General features: G+C 39.3%; 3 protein-coding genes across 4 annotated transcripts in view; all 3 read right to left on the bottom strand.

The window, feature by feature from the left end:
• Positions 1–45: 45 nt before the first annotated feature.
• On the bottom strand, positions 46–3655 carry LOC125306327 (advanced glycosylation end product-specific receptor-like). Its single transcript, XM_048261631.1, has 2 exons — positions 1834–3655; positions 46–1524 (listed from the first exon to the last, which is right to left on the bottom strand). The coding sequence occupies exons 1-2, from the start codon at positions 2105–2107 to the stop codon at positions 1481–1483; spliced, it is 318 nt and encodes a 105-aa protein (XP_048117588.1). The 5' UTR covers positions 2108–3655; the 3' UTR covers positions 46–1480.
• A 2117-nt stretch (positions 3656–5772) lies between these two features.
• Positions 5773–10247, bottom strand: LOC125306132 (hemicentin-2-like). Its single transcript, XM_048261314.1, has 6 exons — positions 10031–10247; positions 9749–9793; positions 8909–9157; positions 7966–8229; positions 7013–7279; positions 5773–6216 (listed from the first exon to the last, which is right to left on the bottom strand). The coding sequence occupies exons 1-6, from the start codon at positions 10080–10082 to the stop codon at positions 6101–6103; spliced, it is 993 nt and encodes a 330-aa protein (XP_048117271.1). The 5' UTR covers positions 10083–10247; the 3' UTR covers positions 5773–6100.
• Positions 10248–13848: 3601 nt separating this feature from the next.
• The window catches only part of LOC125306553 (carcinoembryonic antigen-related cell adhesion molecule 6-like), a 57492-nt gene continuing 55335 nt past the window's right edge, over positions 13849–16005 (bottom strand). For both annotated transcript variants that reach the window (XM_048261973.1, XM_048261974.1), the window contains one exon: positions 13849–15727. In XM_048261973.1, the coding sequence (XP_048117930.1) occupies positions 15671–15727 (57 nt within the window). In that variant the 3' untranslated portion in view covers positions 13849–15670. The remainder of the gene's footprint in view (positions 15728–16005) is intronic.

Genomic DNA, 16005 nt, shown 5'->3' with positions numbered 1-16005 from the left:
ACAGTTTCACACAATTGGTCATATACAGTATTTCAATTCAAATATTCAACAAACTCTTAAAATACTTGTATAAATAAAGATTGTGTAAAACAGTTTGATTGTGTACTGTTAAAGAAAGAAAGAGATATTACAAAGTTATAAACAAGGTACTGAAGTTAAACCTTATCTTGTAGGCTCTTATCTTATATCTAGCAAAAAGAACCTCACAAATTTCACCCTATACATCCCACATCTCTGAAACAAACAAACAAACAAAACTTAATTAATTTGCAGGTATTGTGATTCATATTAATATCAATAACTCTGAATATGAAAGCCTGACTAGGCAATAAAACTGTCCTAGAATAATCAACCTTTGCTGATCGATTGAGACCACTCAGCTGAGACATGATGAACATACAACAAGGAAGCTGGAAAATGACACTGGCTGTGTACTGCCAGTCACTGTTGTTAGTTGCAACATGTGGATGCAGGCAGTGTCTGTGTTCACAACTATGGCAGGAATTGTTCTGCTGCCTTCCTGGAGGGCTTGCTGTCATATATTAAGAATTTATAACGTCTCCCTGGAAAAACTCCTTCATTGCTGAAATGACTCAGCACATCACACATTTATAAACTCATTCAGACAGTGCAAGGACAACATCGAATCATAAGACTTTGATAGATTTTGTTTTGTTTATGATCTAATTTGCTCTTCATTTGTTTTGAACTTTTGGAATTAGTACATCACAGTAGTGTTCGTCTTAGCTACTTTGATGCAATCAATCAAAAAGCACTCCATAAATGATTTAGAATTCATGAAATACTCTGAGACAACTCACCAAGTGAGTGAGACAAAAAGTAACTGGAAATAAAATTGCTAAAAGAAGTTACACTACATCAAATTGAAAGTATATGATTATATTACAGTGTTCACCAAAGTGTACTATGTCATATTTTATATAGTTTACACACATGGTTTTGGACCAAACATGGAATATAATCTGTGTATGGATGACAGGTGAAATAATCAGCGATTGCTCCATTGTTTTCAAGGAATTTAGAAATTTGGCCTCATAATCTTGAAATCTGTTTTGAGACATCACTCTAGGGTGGGACAAGCACAGAAAGAATGACCTAGAAAGTCCATAGATGATTTAGTCAAAAGCCAATATTTAAATTCTGATAGCAACAGTATTTTTTTCTTAACTTGCACAATTGTCAGTGAAGTAGCAAAACCGGTTGAAAACCACATCCGCCTCAAAATGTTGATTTAGACATGCATTTGAAAATCAGGTTGGCTTATAAATGTCAATATCAAAGCTCACGTTACCTGTGCCACTGTGAATATTCAGCAGGACACATAGGACCATAGCCAAAACAAATAACCAAGACCGGGTTAAGATCTTCAACGGCTGAGCTTTCGACAGAGGAGGAGCTGGCATTGCAGGTACAGTAAAAACAAAATGGAGATGAAAAAAAAACAGCTTCTAAATTTGGACTATATGGACTGTGTAGGACTGTGTAGCATCATTGAGGATCCACCTTGGTAACCATGGAGAGAAAAACAGTGTTTAAAATGATAGTCTCTCTATCCCTTAACAATAGTAGTTTTTCAATCATACTTTTGAGAAACATGTACCCAGGTCTGTTGGTGCAACCACAAAGCTAATGCTAAGGCTATGATCCCTAACCCTGTAATGCAAATGTCTGCTGTATATGCATTGCTAAGACAACATTCAACATGAATAAACAGGTACATCCCAATGAGTGATGGAAGAAACAACAAATTTTTTGATAAGATCATGCAAAATATTAAAATATCTGTATTCATATGTAAACCCAAACACCTACTGCTGATGACGAGGTGTTTGGTGATACTTGTCCACCTCAGGGTCATGTTGTTAAAGGCCCTGCAGGAGTAGAGCCTGCTGTGTCTCTCCTCAACCCTGCCCAGCTCCAGCGTCTCCTGGCCTGTCGCGTTCAGTGACTCCCCATCCACCAGCCACTCCAGGAGGGCTGGTGGCTGGGAGCTGACTTGGCAGAACAGGGTCAGGATGGAGCCAACCAGCAAGGAGCCCCTCACTGCCAGCCTCATGTCCTCTGGTCCATCTGCAGAGGAACACATGGTATAATTTTTATCTTAGTACCAAGAATTAAAAAAATACAAATATTTATTTAAGTATAGTATACTCGTTTAACCCCTTGAGGGAAATTTGGTCTTGGCATTTATAAATAAAGGACACGGATAAAGGACAAATATAACATCACACTACATACACATTACAGACTGATTCTATACAGTCTATGGTTACAGATCATATCAACAAAACAAACAGGACAAGACATAGTTTGAGGATGTCAAACAGGAAAAAAGACAACACGATAGGCATAAACAGTATGACAACTACAATAAATAGAAAATCAAGGAAGATAGGATCTGAGGGCATCAGACCAGTGATGGAAATAAGCCAGTAGCCACAAGTGTAGCTGTCAAAGAGAAGGTGTTTGTACACCTTTTTGTGTGTGAAAGATGGTAGGGTTCTGATGTGATAGGCCGAGGATCTCATTTCAGATTTTTGTATATGTATGGAAAAAACGATCTCTGACCAAAGCTGTTTTGGTAGGCAAGTGTTGGAAGAAGTGTTTGAATGACTGATCTAGTGATGCGCTCCTGACGTGAATGCTGGAAAAAGTGCAGTAAGAGTTGGTGAGGGGCTGCTATGTTGCACCTGGAAAAATAAAGTACTGTAATGGCATGGCTGTTTATGTAGTTCTGAAAAGTCATGGCATTTGAGTGTGTGAGGTCAGTGAAGGGGTGAGTGCAATTCGGTTACACCTCTCCTCGATAATCATCACTGGGATTTCACAAAGCCTCGGTATCGACTTGCTCAGTGTGTCCACACCAAGACAAATGACCCATTAGGGGGGTGTTTTTGTCCGAAACACATTACAGCCTCTCTGCATGAGGTCTGTCACCTCTTCCAGGCATTGTTATTCAGGTTATCCATGGAAACCATACAGGATAAACCTTCACATCAAGGGTTAAACGCAGGGCCTTATACAATTACAATATATGTGTTTAGGGCATAACAAAGAGTTTCTTTCAATTTTGAGTTCAGCGGAACAGAACTGAAATAGAGAGAGAGTACAGGACTGCGCTGTTTTTAATATGCAAAAATTTACTGCATAATATGCAAAAAACCAGCTGCATTGTCATGAAAGTGTGTTGAGTGGTTTGGAGTTGGTCCAATAACCCATTGCATTTGAGAGCAGATCAGATAAAAAGCTAAATTATTTTGTTAACATTGCCAGACAGGGCATATAACCTTGGTGAACTCTTAAACCCCTAAACTCTTTTATAATAATGATAAAGAAACCTTTTATGGAAAATGAACTTCTACTATGACAAATATGTTTCACTTACCTTACTTACGCCTCCCCATCCCCATACTTACTTTGAACAATGTTTTTTTATTTATTTATCACTACTTCAAGAAATATTCACATTTTCCACTCCCGTCAGCTTCACTATACAATCATTGAGAAATGATTCAGACTTCCTCCTGTTGACATGGTATATTTCCCAACACTTGCTCTTGATTCAATCACACGCTGTTTATTAATTCAAATAAAGCAAATAGACCAGTCGCCACCAGTATTGTACTCAGTTCTCTGAAAGCACCCCTACTGTTGCAAACATTTGTTAATCCACTCTAAACAAAGAAATCAATCCCCAACATGTTTTACATTCATTCTGTGAAGGAGCAACTGTTGTTACAACAGGGGTCATTTTTAGCCCACAAAACAGCCAGTCATTGGACACAGGAGATGACCATGTGCTGTCTCTAGCCTGTGACCTCTAAAGTCTGTGAACTGGTCGGACACACTGTGTTATGTTCTCTTGGCATAAAGTGCAAACCCAGTCTGTCAACATTATGACCCAAAGGTTGGGAGTATCGGTTTAACCATCAAAGAGAAACATACAGCCGTATGCCATGGGTGTGGTGTATACAGGAGACCTTTTACTCTTAAAATCAACTACAAAGGACGGGGGCTATTTGATAAAGCATTCATTTGAAATAGAATGAATAGCTCGCTTAACTGGTTTCTGAGGATAGAAAACAAAAGCTCTTCAAAAGCTATATGGAAAAAACTAGAGCAATTATTGTATGCTCCAAAGGCCTGTGCAGGTCACTTTGCCTGTAACTGTACTATAGAACAACTATAGTATTGTTGCATCACCAGACTTTGTATACAGTACCATGACAAGTTAAAATCATCTTAAATCAACCTCACTGTGGTGAACAACCTCAGCTGAGTTCCACATAGCCATGGCAGGTTCTCAATTTCACAAATTCCAGCTCACAAAATTTAAAAAATTCCAGCTCACAAACTTAAACACAAACTTTTGGTACAGATGAAGGTGTGTGGCATTCAAACGGATTGATTTCAGACACTCTTGCTATGAAGTTTACTATCACCATTTGACTGAATAGGGTACCCCAGAATGTTTGTTTCTCTGCAAATTCAGCATTGACTTGGTAGTAGACAGCAGGGAACATTGGATAAGATTTGAATATTATTAAAGGCTACAGTTAGCATATTGAGAGTCTGCACATAGAGTCTGCACATTGTTACTTTTATTTGAGTAAATAAGCTGAATCGCTACTGAACTTTTTTTTTTTTTACAGAAGTATCTGAACTTCTACTTGAGTATGGAAAGTGTGTACTTTTACCATCTCTGCTTAATTTCAAAAATTTACTATGCAGTTTCAGGTATTTTGGCAACTCTAGAGCTCCCCCTAGAGTCGCAATATATTTATATTATACTTTGCCTTTGTAAATAGTCTATTCTCATGGCTTGTTCCCCCTGTACACAATGAAAATGCTTTTGTTGAGGCAAAAGACTAACAAAAGGCAACAACTATCCCCAAAGAGCTATATCTACATGTAACTGACAAGGTAATGTTTCACGATTCTTGCAAGATATCTCCAGGTTGGCAATTCTTGAAGTTGCATTGCTGGTTCTCTTGGTATACTCGCCACTAAAAGTAGGTCTAGCTAAAAAAATAGCTAAAAAAACACGCAACCTAATACATAAGATATTTTTGCTATGGAACTGAGATAGCTCTGTACCCTATGTAATGAAGGGAGTGAAGGTGAATGGGGTGAGGAGGATTTGTGTATGCACAACAATGTTACTGACTGTCAGTCCCAGTTTGTCTTGATATTCCAACTGCATTTAAGGGGCAGCCGTGGCATACTGGTTAGCTGGTTCTGTGAATATACAGTATATATAATATAATATATTGAGAACCGTAGGGCCTAGGATGACCAACTTTTTTCCGAATGTTGGTCTCAAGGGGCCATGTCAACACCCCCCCCCCATATTCACTCATGTGAGGTGTAGCGCCACCTAGTTAAAAATGAAAAGGCAATCTATCTTTGGCAGGTTCAAAACTGTGCAAAATCACTGAATTCATGCCAAGTTTAGTGGAATTCCGTTCATGGGGGGCCATATCAGCTACACGCACACGCACACAGCAGTCCTAACTCAGTCGCCCTGTGCCATGTCTGATTGCTCATGCTAAAAATACACTCTGCGTCAGGAGAGTCAATAACATTGTTCAGAAAAATGTATGGCGGTCAAAGCTTTATGTCTCCATAACAATGCATGCCCATTTTCAAGCACATTAATCAAGCAGAAAGAAAGGGGCCTTTGAGTTGGCTGAATTGATGAACAAGCAGCTGTGAGTACGAAAAATATAGTCATCATACCCATATACTGTATATGTGTAAAATCTTTTATTCGCCTGTGGCACATTTATCTAGAGCAAAATGTATTCTGTTATGTCTGAGTAGCAATATGTCTGAGAAAACAAAAAAATACAAAGATAAATTGATGTATACATTGCAGTGAATTTCTTTGCATCAGGAAAGACTTTGGTAAAAGACATGTAACCAAAGACATACACATTTCCACAGAAGACCTTTCAATACCTAATTAACATTTAATGAACAGGGCGACTACTCCATTTAGTAAAAGTGCAGTTTGGCTCGGTGTATTGTAAACAAGGCTCCATGCAATATGTCACTCAGTGGAACAGGAGCGCCCCCACTAGACAGGCAAGGCAAACAGCAGTTGCAGGCTGACCATGGAGATCAGAGCTAGCGCTGGTCTCACCATCACAGAGCCACTGGGGGTAGGATGGGGGGCCGGGGTGGTAGGGCGTGCTGTGGGGAGAAGCATGGGATCTGAGTAATGGTGCTGGTTATTGTATTCAGCAGACACTTCTGTTTTACAGAATATAATAATATGAACTGTACAATAGTTATATTTAACAGTAAACAGTTTTTTGGTAAGCCAACATTAGGACAAATATAACAATAATGTCAATGCAATATGATATATAAATGATAAAAAAACAAATATCATGAATATACAACCATTATTATTAATTAAGGATTAATTAATTACTGTAAGTGTAAGCTGAACAGATAAGTCTTTAGAGCAATCTTGAACAATCCAACACTATTGCAGGAATGCAGAACACCAAGCAATTAATCCCACCAATGAGGAACCACTGAAGAAAAGAGTCTTGCAATTGATAAAATAGTTATTATAATAATAGTTATATAGCTTTTTAGTCAGTTAATAGATTTAAAATAGTAGAAGGGAACGGGTCCTATATGTTCTCTCAATCAGGTTGTATTTAGCTACAGTGGAGTTTGCTTCTCTTAGGTCTCCATTAGTAGTTAGTAAATATGTAAATATGTATGTACTTGCCATATGTAAATCAACCCAATGAATAAGTAAGTAAATAAATAAGTAAATGACCATTTTAACTCAGTGATGCTTCCATCAAGCAGTGTAGGTGTAAAGACAAGTGATTTGCTTGATTTTTTTTAATATACATTTTAATTACCAGCAGATGGCAGCAGTCACCTAGCTTTTTTTACAATGAAACCCATACATACTGCATATACAGTTCAGTACAAACCCATCAGGAGATTACTAAGTGTGACTCACCAAGAACTGTCACATTCTTAGTGGCTTGGGCCATTCGCTGGGCCAGTGAGTTCTCTGCGATGCACTGGAACAACTGGACCATTCCGGGTCTAGCCGGGGTCCATCTGATCTCAGTTCTCCTGAGCGAGAAGGAGCCCTCGGGGAAGCCGTGGGAGAACCTCCAGGAGATGGAGCAGGGCAGCTCACAGTTGGCCTGGCAGGTGAAGTTGTGCTCTACCCCGGCCTCCACTGTGTTTGGGCCAAGGATGCTAACAGCTATTGTCCCAACTAGGAAAGGAAAAGACAAACACAGCCACATGTATTACGTTCCAGCTATGCTATCCCATTTATTGACATGAAATAGGTGTTTGAATGTGTGCTAGTTTTTACATATACTGTGGTCTGGATACTGAGGAATCACAATGAGATACTGATCTCATTGTGATTACATTTAGCCTATATGTACACAAACATACATACTGTATATATATGTAACAGAGGCGAACTGAGCATGCTAGTTGCGTGTGTAAACCCTCAAACCCCTAACCTTAAGAACGCTTCTAACCGCTGAGTTGGAAGCCTGGGCTTTTAGCTCAGTGGTTAGAGCATTCGACTCCCATGCCGGTGTGTGTCGAGGTGGTGGGTTCGAGGGCTGTGAGCAGCGGACGAATTACGACCTCTGCTACACATATACATAGTCTATCTGATTTAAGACATACTGGTGCATTTTAGATTAGATCATGTAGATGAGAATGGCACACAAAACTATCTTGTACACTGGTCTGTCTTTGATAAGGTGCAATGTATATAAATGATCTTACATGTAATTTAGATAAAAGGGCATTGTGGGGCTCATCTCAAAGAAATGTCACATGACATGGCAATAGGTACAGCCATAACGTTCTATTACATGAGCATATCATTACCCCCACAACCTTTCATATCAAAATAAGGTGATAAGGCAGTGAACTCACAGCTCAGCAGGTACCCTCTGCTAGTCACGGTGATGGTGCTGTTTGCCACCTCGCACTCAAAATAGCCACCATCGGAGGGCAGCAGAGAGCTGAAGGCTAGCGTGACATTGTTCTTGCTGAGAAGCACCCTGGTGTCAGTGGCGAGGGGTTGACCGTCTTTGAACCAGGCGGTGGCGATGGTGGGGCCTGAGCCCTGACAAGCCAGCACGAAGGCCTGGCCCTCCCGGGGATTAGAGCTGGTGGTGGGCTTCACTATTACCAGATCTGTGGGACCAAACAGTCATATGTGAGGACAGACCCAGGAACAGGTTATCAGTAAACTATGCACAGTAGAGAGCATGCAGTGCTGCTTACTAGTATAAGTTCATAAAACAGTGTGTTTGTGTCTTTTCTTTCAGCCTCAGTGGTGTAGTCTAGTTAGCTGTAGTGGATATAGCCTACTGTGATGTAATAGTTAGCTTTAGTGGGTACACTGTGATCAACCCCAAATGTTAATATATATCCTTGCCTATTTTAAGTGGGTGTACTGAGATGGTGATGCTTTTTAAGTGGGTATACTGCGTAGTCCTGCGTATCACGTAGACTACACCACTGTTCAGCCTTTATTACGTAGATAAACAAAGGCAATGTTCCATTACAGAAGAGGCCAGGTAAGAGGATGAGGACTGACTCAGTGTATTGACCAGGTCTGTATTGTCCTCTGATGTGTCCGTGGGTTTTGCATTATTGAAATTACCAGTTTTATAACCTCTATTTCTGTAGGCCGTATATGTCGATTCACCTGCAATTGCACTTGCTCCAACTGGACCTTGATCAAAGACTTTGATAGCAATTGCCACGTTGCTGATGCCCCTGTTTTACTTCCTACTTACAGTAAGTAGCGCAAGCATTTCCTTGTTCCCAGGGCCAAACGGGTTACAGCATATTCTGCGGAAGTACTCACTGTTTATTTCCACGGTCTTGCTGGTGCTCCGTGAGTTGTTGCTGGCAGGGTTGACGGCAGTGCACTCCAGCTCCAGGCTCTCAGTCCGGCCACTGACCGCCAGAGTCAAGACGTCCCCCTCCACTTCCTTCCCAGACACCCGCCAGGTGTAGACACACTCTGGGGTGCAGTCTGCTGAGCAGATGAACTTTGTTGGCACCCCGGCCGTTACTACGCTGGGCCCACTGATAGACATAAAGTACGGGCCTCCTAGTTAGGAAAACATGTGTGTTCAAAACAAAAGTCCAAAACAATAAAGAGAGCTATTTAAACATGCAGTACACATACAGTCAGTCCCTTATTTATTCATCTGTCAGCTTGTATGTCATGAACATCAGTACACTCTTTTTATATAAGTTATATATATACATAACTTTTATATATATATATATATATATATATATATATACATATATATATATAAAAGGAAATAAGCATTTTAACACATGGAATGCAAAGCCGTTCCAATGTTTGTACAAACTTATTTTCAGTTTTGAAACATTAGCGATGAAGTGAAGTAGTGCAAGGCAAAGCAAAGAGTTACTTTGCACTTTGGTTCATATCATGGCAAACACACAATAGAAACTGCTCTGACCTTATGATTTTATGGTTTTATAGCAGGCAACAGAGTGATATCAGGCAAGCCAAAGAACCATTGTGATAAATAACAAAGTACTGTTTTCATTGTGAAATATTCCTAAACTACTTTTAGGACTTTTTAAATATAATCAAATAATATTGATTAAATATAATCAAATATAATTTAGTCTAACTGTGAGAAACACAGGCTCCAGTGCTTACGTGGGTCAGACAGGGGAGCGCTCAGAGGCAGGGAGAGGACACACTCTGTGGGTCAGACAGACAGAGGACAAGCATGAGATCCTGCACAACATATCATCTTTCAAAATGTATCATTCAAAGATTACCATCATTTTTCATGTGTGTGTGTGTGTGTGTGTGTGTGTGTGTGTGTGTGTGTATGTGTGTGTTTGCGTGTGCGTGCGTGCGTGCCTGCGTGTGTGTGAGTGAGAGAGAGAGAGACAGAGAGAGAGAGAGAGATACTGATATCGGGAGATATATTACCTGTTATTGTAAATAGAAAAATAGTGTATAGGAGCTTCATATGATCTGCCATTCTTCAAGTATGAGTTCAAGGGCCTGTTCTCTGTTCTTTGAAGACTGAGCTGTTCTCAATCCCTTGGAAAGCTACCTTTTCTCTTTTAAAGAGTTATGTGACTGCGCAAAGTCTTGGCAATATTCTCTTTTTCTGGAAGTCTTCTATATATTGATCTAATGTGTCATTGTGTCATGCACAATGTGGGAACTTCTTCTGTACAGGGAACACAGAGCTACTTGACTTTCATAATATCCTGTTTTAGTACATCACACCTTCCTGCAGGAAATAGTTGCTCAACCATGTTCACTGTTTTAAGTCTCTTCCTGGTTTTTAGGTAATGTCCGCCAAAAATCAATTCATACTCCACATTCCATAAAAGATGGGGGCAGTATACCTCCAGAAAGTGAGCTGGTTTACCCTAGAGTAACAACCGAGACTCGTATATTGCAGTTTGGCTAGCGGTTATGTTGTCCGCATACTGCCTCCCATGGCCGAAACTGGTATTATGACACCTGTCGGGCTGTGGCTAGTAATTTAGCATGCTAATTCAGGTTGATATCTCTGCAGCACTATACCTTGTTATTTTTTTAATGACATCATCGCATGAGTGCCATATTTCTACTCATTCTTTTGATGCGTGTAGCTCATCTTTTGGATATTTTTACCTCAATTCTTACACATGGCACCTTTAAGTCTCTTCCTGGTTTTTAGGGTCTTGTCAGTGCCTTTCTTCTTCACTGCCTCTGACTCCTCATTGATCCATATAGACCCTTTCAACAAGGTAAACAAAAACAATGCTTGAACATTCTATTTGGGCCCCAATCTACTTCCTCTGCATTAAGATAACATATGGAATGTTAAAAAGGAAGTCTTGTGGGGCCAACTATGATGCTGAGAATGGAACTCTCTTGAAAGGGTCCATTAGTGTGATGATGCCACGTGCGCCATGGGTGAGCAGACACTCTCAGGGATGTAGTGGAGGCTAAACGCAAGTAAACACAGTTTGTCCACCTCTGAAAATTCTGAAATAGAGTTTATCCGCCTCTTATCCACCTCTCAAAAGAGTTTATTCATCTTATTGCAACTTTTAACATTCAAAAATCACACTGTATTATCCACATTCACAATATGTACACTGATCAACACTCTAGGAACCATTTGATACCACTGGTATTGTTATAAACATTGGACAATAACATCCACCATCACCAAACGTTTTGAATGCCTTTTTAAAAAATCCGATACCGCATGGCGCAATACACCTCACCGAGATCACCAAATTCATAGTTTACCCACCTCTTATTTCACTGTTGAAACACTTGACACTGACTCCGTATGATTGAGGGGCTGAAAAACACTCATGTACAGATGTACTCATGTATGTTTTGTTGGCATGAGTACTGTTAGTTTCTTAGTCAGTCTAGCTTTTGTTGGTTTAAGTAGTATGTGAACAGTAGCAATAGTTTGCTTAAAAACTCTTAACAGTATGACATCAGCTGACATTCTAGATGAATGTAGAACATCAAACAGAGTTTCGATCTGTTATTTTATAGATCTCTCTTTAAATGCACTTAATAAAATTTGCCCACCCAAAACGTATAATTTAAGATTTCTTTTAACCCTTGATATGTTTACATTAGAATAATGTGGCTCTCTGTTCTCTTTTTATTTTAAGGTTAGTTTCTCCCTCCTTGTTGTATAACACTGTTTGATTTTGTATGTAATGGATTTTTGTTAGATTCATGTGCAAACTATTCATGTAAGTGCTCCAAAGTAAATTTGGCTAAGCTATCTTGTATCTTGTGATCTCTTCACTGATACAATGTCGGAGTAAATGTTTCACATTTCAAGGTATTTTTATGTGTTTGAGTTTCTTTTGTTACTCTCAGCCATGCTGTCTGCTGGGCAATTATGAACACATGCCAGATGGTGGCACTCGTGCATGCGAGAGAGAGGAGAGAGAGAGAAAGAGAGAGAGAGAGAGAAGCAGAAGTGAAAAAGTGAAATGACAAAGTAGGGAGGGAGAAGTAGCGAGTGAGAGAGAGGGGGGGGGTGGGGCAGAAGTGATAAGTGTGAGATGAGGTCACAAAATCAACACAGGCTACATTTTATAGAGAGAAGACACTGAACAATGCAAGTCTGGTTGGCAGTTTTATTCTTCCCTTTGTGAATTAATTCCTGTTTGAATTTGGTAAGGAAGTACATAGAATATAGTACCTTTAATCCTTATTTCAAAACTATACCAGCGATCCATGAAGTGCAAATGCTACAGATGTTTATAGTAGTCATAGAGCCACAGGCGGTTTCTTTATCTCTCTGAGTGGTTAACATTTAACAGGAGAGGTGGTGGCTGTTCCTGGTCCCTCTTTAACTTACTCCACTGTACTGTCAGATCCGCTCCCACTGTCACCCATAGGGTCACAAAATCTTCTGTAGGATTTTAAGATTATTTCCTTGTTTACGTATCAAAATAACACCATCAGTGTTCTGAAGTGAGAGATATACAGATGGGTATTTATGACTGTATCTACTTCCCCCTCTCTCTCTCTCTCTTCCTCTCTCTATCTCTCTCTCTCTCTCTTACCTATTATTTCCTCCACCTTTGTACTTTTCCTACTCATTGTTTCTTTAGTCAAACATTTACTGGAAGTGGTACAGCTAACCCTGGTGAGCTTATAGGCTGACTAAAAGGTCTGAACTGTAACAATGGTTTCCTTTGGTCGCCTGCCGGTCATACATTTTCATCAGGTTGGACCTACAGAAGTTTGAATGCGCTCGGGTTGGCCGTTAGCCTATTTCTGTTTTCTGACGAAACGTCAAGTCCCAGCTGCGCATCCTGAGAAAGCCTAACGTACTCCTCGCCTGAGTTTGTGATTGTGAACATCGCAAAATCTACACTCAGCATCCGCGGCCTGCGCTAATGTCTGTGAGGTGCTGTGAAATGGCTGTAATGCATCGCATGCTTTGGCAACAGGTCACAGAATATGTCTGTATATACTGTAGCATGGTTAGAATGACATTTATTTTTCCTTTATTGCATTTTGCATTTCGCATTATCCATTCATTAAGTCAACAGTTGTAATCCTAGGTCAAAATACGGCATCATTTTTACATAGCATGTGACTACAGAACTTCAAAAAGTCATAGACCACTTGTTTTTCCATTTTCCATTTCCCTACCCAAATAAAATAATGAATGAACGCAAAAGTATACCTACCTATTAGCTATTCCTGTTTGCTTTTGTTTATGTAAAGCACATTGAATGACCTCTGTGTATGAAGCGCTATATAAATAAACTTGACTTGACTTGACTAATTACAATCAGCTAATGTGCCATTTATGGTCTAAACTCAATTCTGGTATTTCACAATCAGCTGTGCTTCACATACTAACCACCTTACGGTAATCTTTCATACACATAGCTATATGGTTCAAAGTCCTTGTATGCTTATGGTTATATTGACCTATTACCCCTGCCTAGAAATGCTTTGACCTGTGTGGGGAAATTTCTTTGAAGATAGTCATGATGACCAAAGTGGTGGTGGTGTGATGAAACAGGAAGAGAAAATTAACCCCAACCCCTTCACTCTCTTTAAGCCAAGCTGTCAGCTGTCTCTTTTATCTTATTACAACTTCAAATATCTCTGCTCCTTATGCTTACCTCCATCTCATGGAAAGAGCAGGGTAACATATAGGGTTACCTATACGTTAGGCATTCAGAATGGAACCAAATTCAGGATCAACAACATACTAGAGGACAGTATAGACACTGTCTGAACACATGTAATAGACAGTCAGAGTTTAATAGACCACAAGGGTTTTTTTCCAGCATGCATGATAACAGTCCGTGTGCTCCATCCACATGTTTGCGGTGGGGGAAGGGATCTTTTGGTTTTTACCATTTCTTGCTCTCAGAAGCATGTTCGTGTGTTAATGAACAATAATTGAATTTGTATACACAGAGTTTTTGAAGTGAAAATATTTTTTTAGTCTGTTGGCAGCCACACCTGTGTGCTACCTTGCTATGTTTTTCTAAATACCCCTGAGATTTGGCAGGTGGTGGGCACACATCCTGTTTTCTACTTATGAGCCGATGCAAAGCACTTCTGGGTATGTTTGCAGCATTGCAGTTGTGGTGCAAACTTTCTAGTGTGGGTTCACCACAACATGCTCACTGGAATACGTACACCTGTTTCCTTTGCAAGATTGCAGATACAGTCAGACATATATTTGATGAATAGTTATTACAGTTATAGGGTGAAATGATACAATTTAAATGGGAAGGAAATATTGTGAAACTATTAACCGTACAACTTTGCACAAAAGCAGCTTCCTCTCAGAACCTGGAACTGGATGTAAATTTGTCTCAGTGAACTGTTTTAGCATTTAGAATTTATTTTGCGACAGAATCAATGCGTCTTAATCTTCACAATCTGCTCAAAGTCGATGTAAAAATACAACAATTGTACATTTGAGCATCACAAGGCATCACACCTCTAATAAGTGCATTTGCACAGTACATGGCACAATTAAAAGGGGGAAATGTGTACATTCAGCCTTGATGAAAAGACTGCAGTGTATTACTAAAAACAGGCATCCCTGAGGCATGTTTTCACATGTATATATCACAAAATAAAAAAATAAATAAAAAAATGCAGTTGAGAAACAAACCACAATATGGCTGATGAATATAAATGATCCAACAGATGAAAATACATTTTTCATAACACAGTGCATATGATAAAATATATTAAAACTCTTTACACAATAAATTGTTGCTAACCTGTAATTTCATAACACTTAATTATTACCGGATCTTTAATTCCTAAAAGTAAAGCAGGCTAGCTGTTTAGCTGTTTCTATATATTCCCAAAATGATAAAATTCAATAATTCTGAAAAATGACAAAAATAATAACTAATAAAACATAGTACCAAAGCACAAAATTACCCCAGCAAATGTTCGGGAGTGATTTTAACCAACCAATTTTAGAAAATAAAAATATTTAGCTAGTACTTGCATATAAAGCCAAGCATTATCAAGTGATATCCACTTTTTCCAGCTGAATGCATCATCTCCTCTACATCGCCATCACAACAATGTGTTACTAAACACCTCACTATGCTATTCTCAAAATACGATAACTAATAATTACCAGCATTGATAATTGTGGCTTTAAGAGATGCATTATCACATGTGTCACATAAAAATGATAAAGTGCAGGTTCATATTAGACAAATATTGCAGCTTGTGCTCCAAATCTTGATACAAGTTCTCTACAACAAGGGACTTCTGTGGTCTGCAAATTAATATATCCATGTCATCTCTTTGAGAACTTAAACAGAGTGATCAACACTCATACTATACATTAATCAGTTTTATCAGACTACATCACTATGACAATAACATATCGTTAAGGTTGCAAATACACACTGCAATGGGGCTTAAATTAACTGAAATAATGAATATGTGCAACCCAAATAAACATAGTGATGGTATTTGAAATAATGAATATGTGCAACCCAAATGAACACAGTGATGGTATTTGGAGAGACACATGGACAGTAGCAGGACAAAAGTGCGGTCAGAGAAACTAAGAAAGAATGGTCACTTCTTGACCTGAGCATACGTCACATCTGGTACCTGACGGGGTGGTCCAGGAGCCTGTTGGAAAAACACATGCAAATCATGTAATAAACTTTACAGTTAACTACATCTGGTCAGCGACAGGAAAGCACACTGACAGACATATACAGAGCTTCTCATCACCTCAGTGCAGCACATAATCATCGTTTATTGCCCATAAAGGTCTGGTTTTCCGGTACCTATCTGTCATTTGTGGCCACTGTGGTCTACTGTAGACCACAGCATTTGTTGGACATTTAGTGGATGTGGAATATAGGATATCTAGACCATTATTGCGCTAGGAGGGTTAGTAGCCA

The sequence above is a fragment of the Alosa alosa genome, chromosome 13 (genome assembly GCF_017589495.1).
Source record: "Alosa alosa isolate M-15738 ecotype Scorff River chromosome 13, AALO_Geno_1.1, whole genome shotgun sequence".
Lineage (NCBI taxonomy): Eukaryota > Metazoa > Chordata > Actinopteri > Clupeiformes > Clupeidae > Alosa > Alosa alosa.
The sequence above is the reverse complement of the archived record's forward strand: the minus strand, read 5'-3'. Positions and strand labels throughout refer to the sequence as shown.

What these genes read in the sequence shown, in the direction of transcription:
- LOC125306132 (XM_048261314.1), bottom strand. Translation starts at nt 10,082, where the DNA reads ATGGCAGATCATATGAAGCTCCTATACACTATTTTTCTATTTACAATA. An exon ending in CAAGACCGTGGAAATAAACA is followed by an intron (nt 8,230 to 8,908) that starts GTGAGTACTTCC and finishes TTGGTCCCACAG; the next exon opens with ATCTGGTAATAGTGAAGCCC. An exon ending in TAAGAATGTGACAGTTCTTG is followed by an intron (nt 6,217 to 7,012) that starts GTGAGTCACACT and finishes TTCTCCCCACAG; the next exon opens with CACGCCCTACCACCCCGGCC.
- LOC125306327 (XM_048261631.1), bottom strand. Translation starts at nt 2,107, where the DNA reads ATGTGTTCCTCTGCAGATGGACCAGAGGACATGAGGCTGGCAGTGAGG. An exon ending in CAAACACCTCGTCATCAGCA is followed by an intron (nt 1,525 to 1,833) that starts GTAGGTGTTTGG and finishes ATGGTTACCAAG; the next exon opens with GTGGATCCTCAATGATGCTA.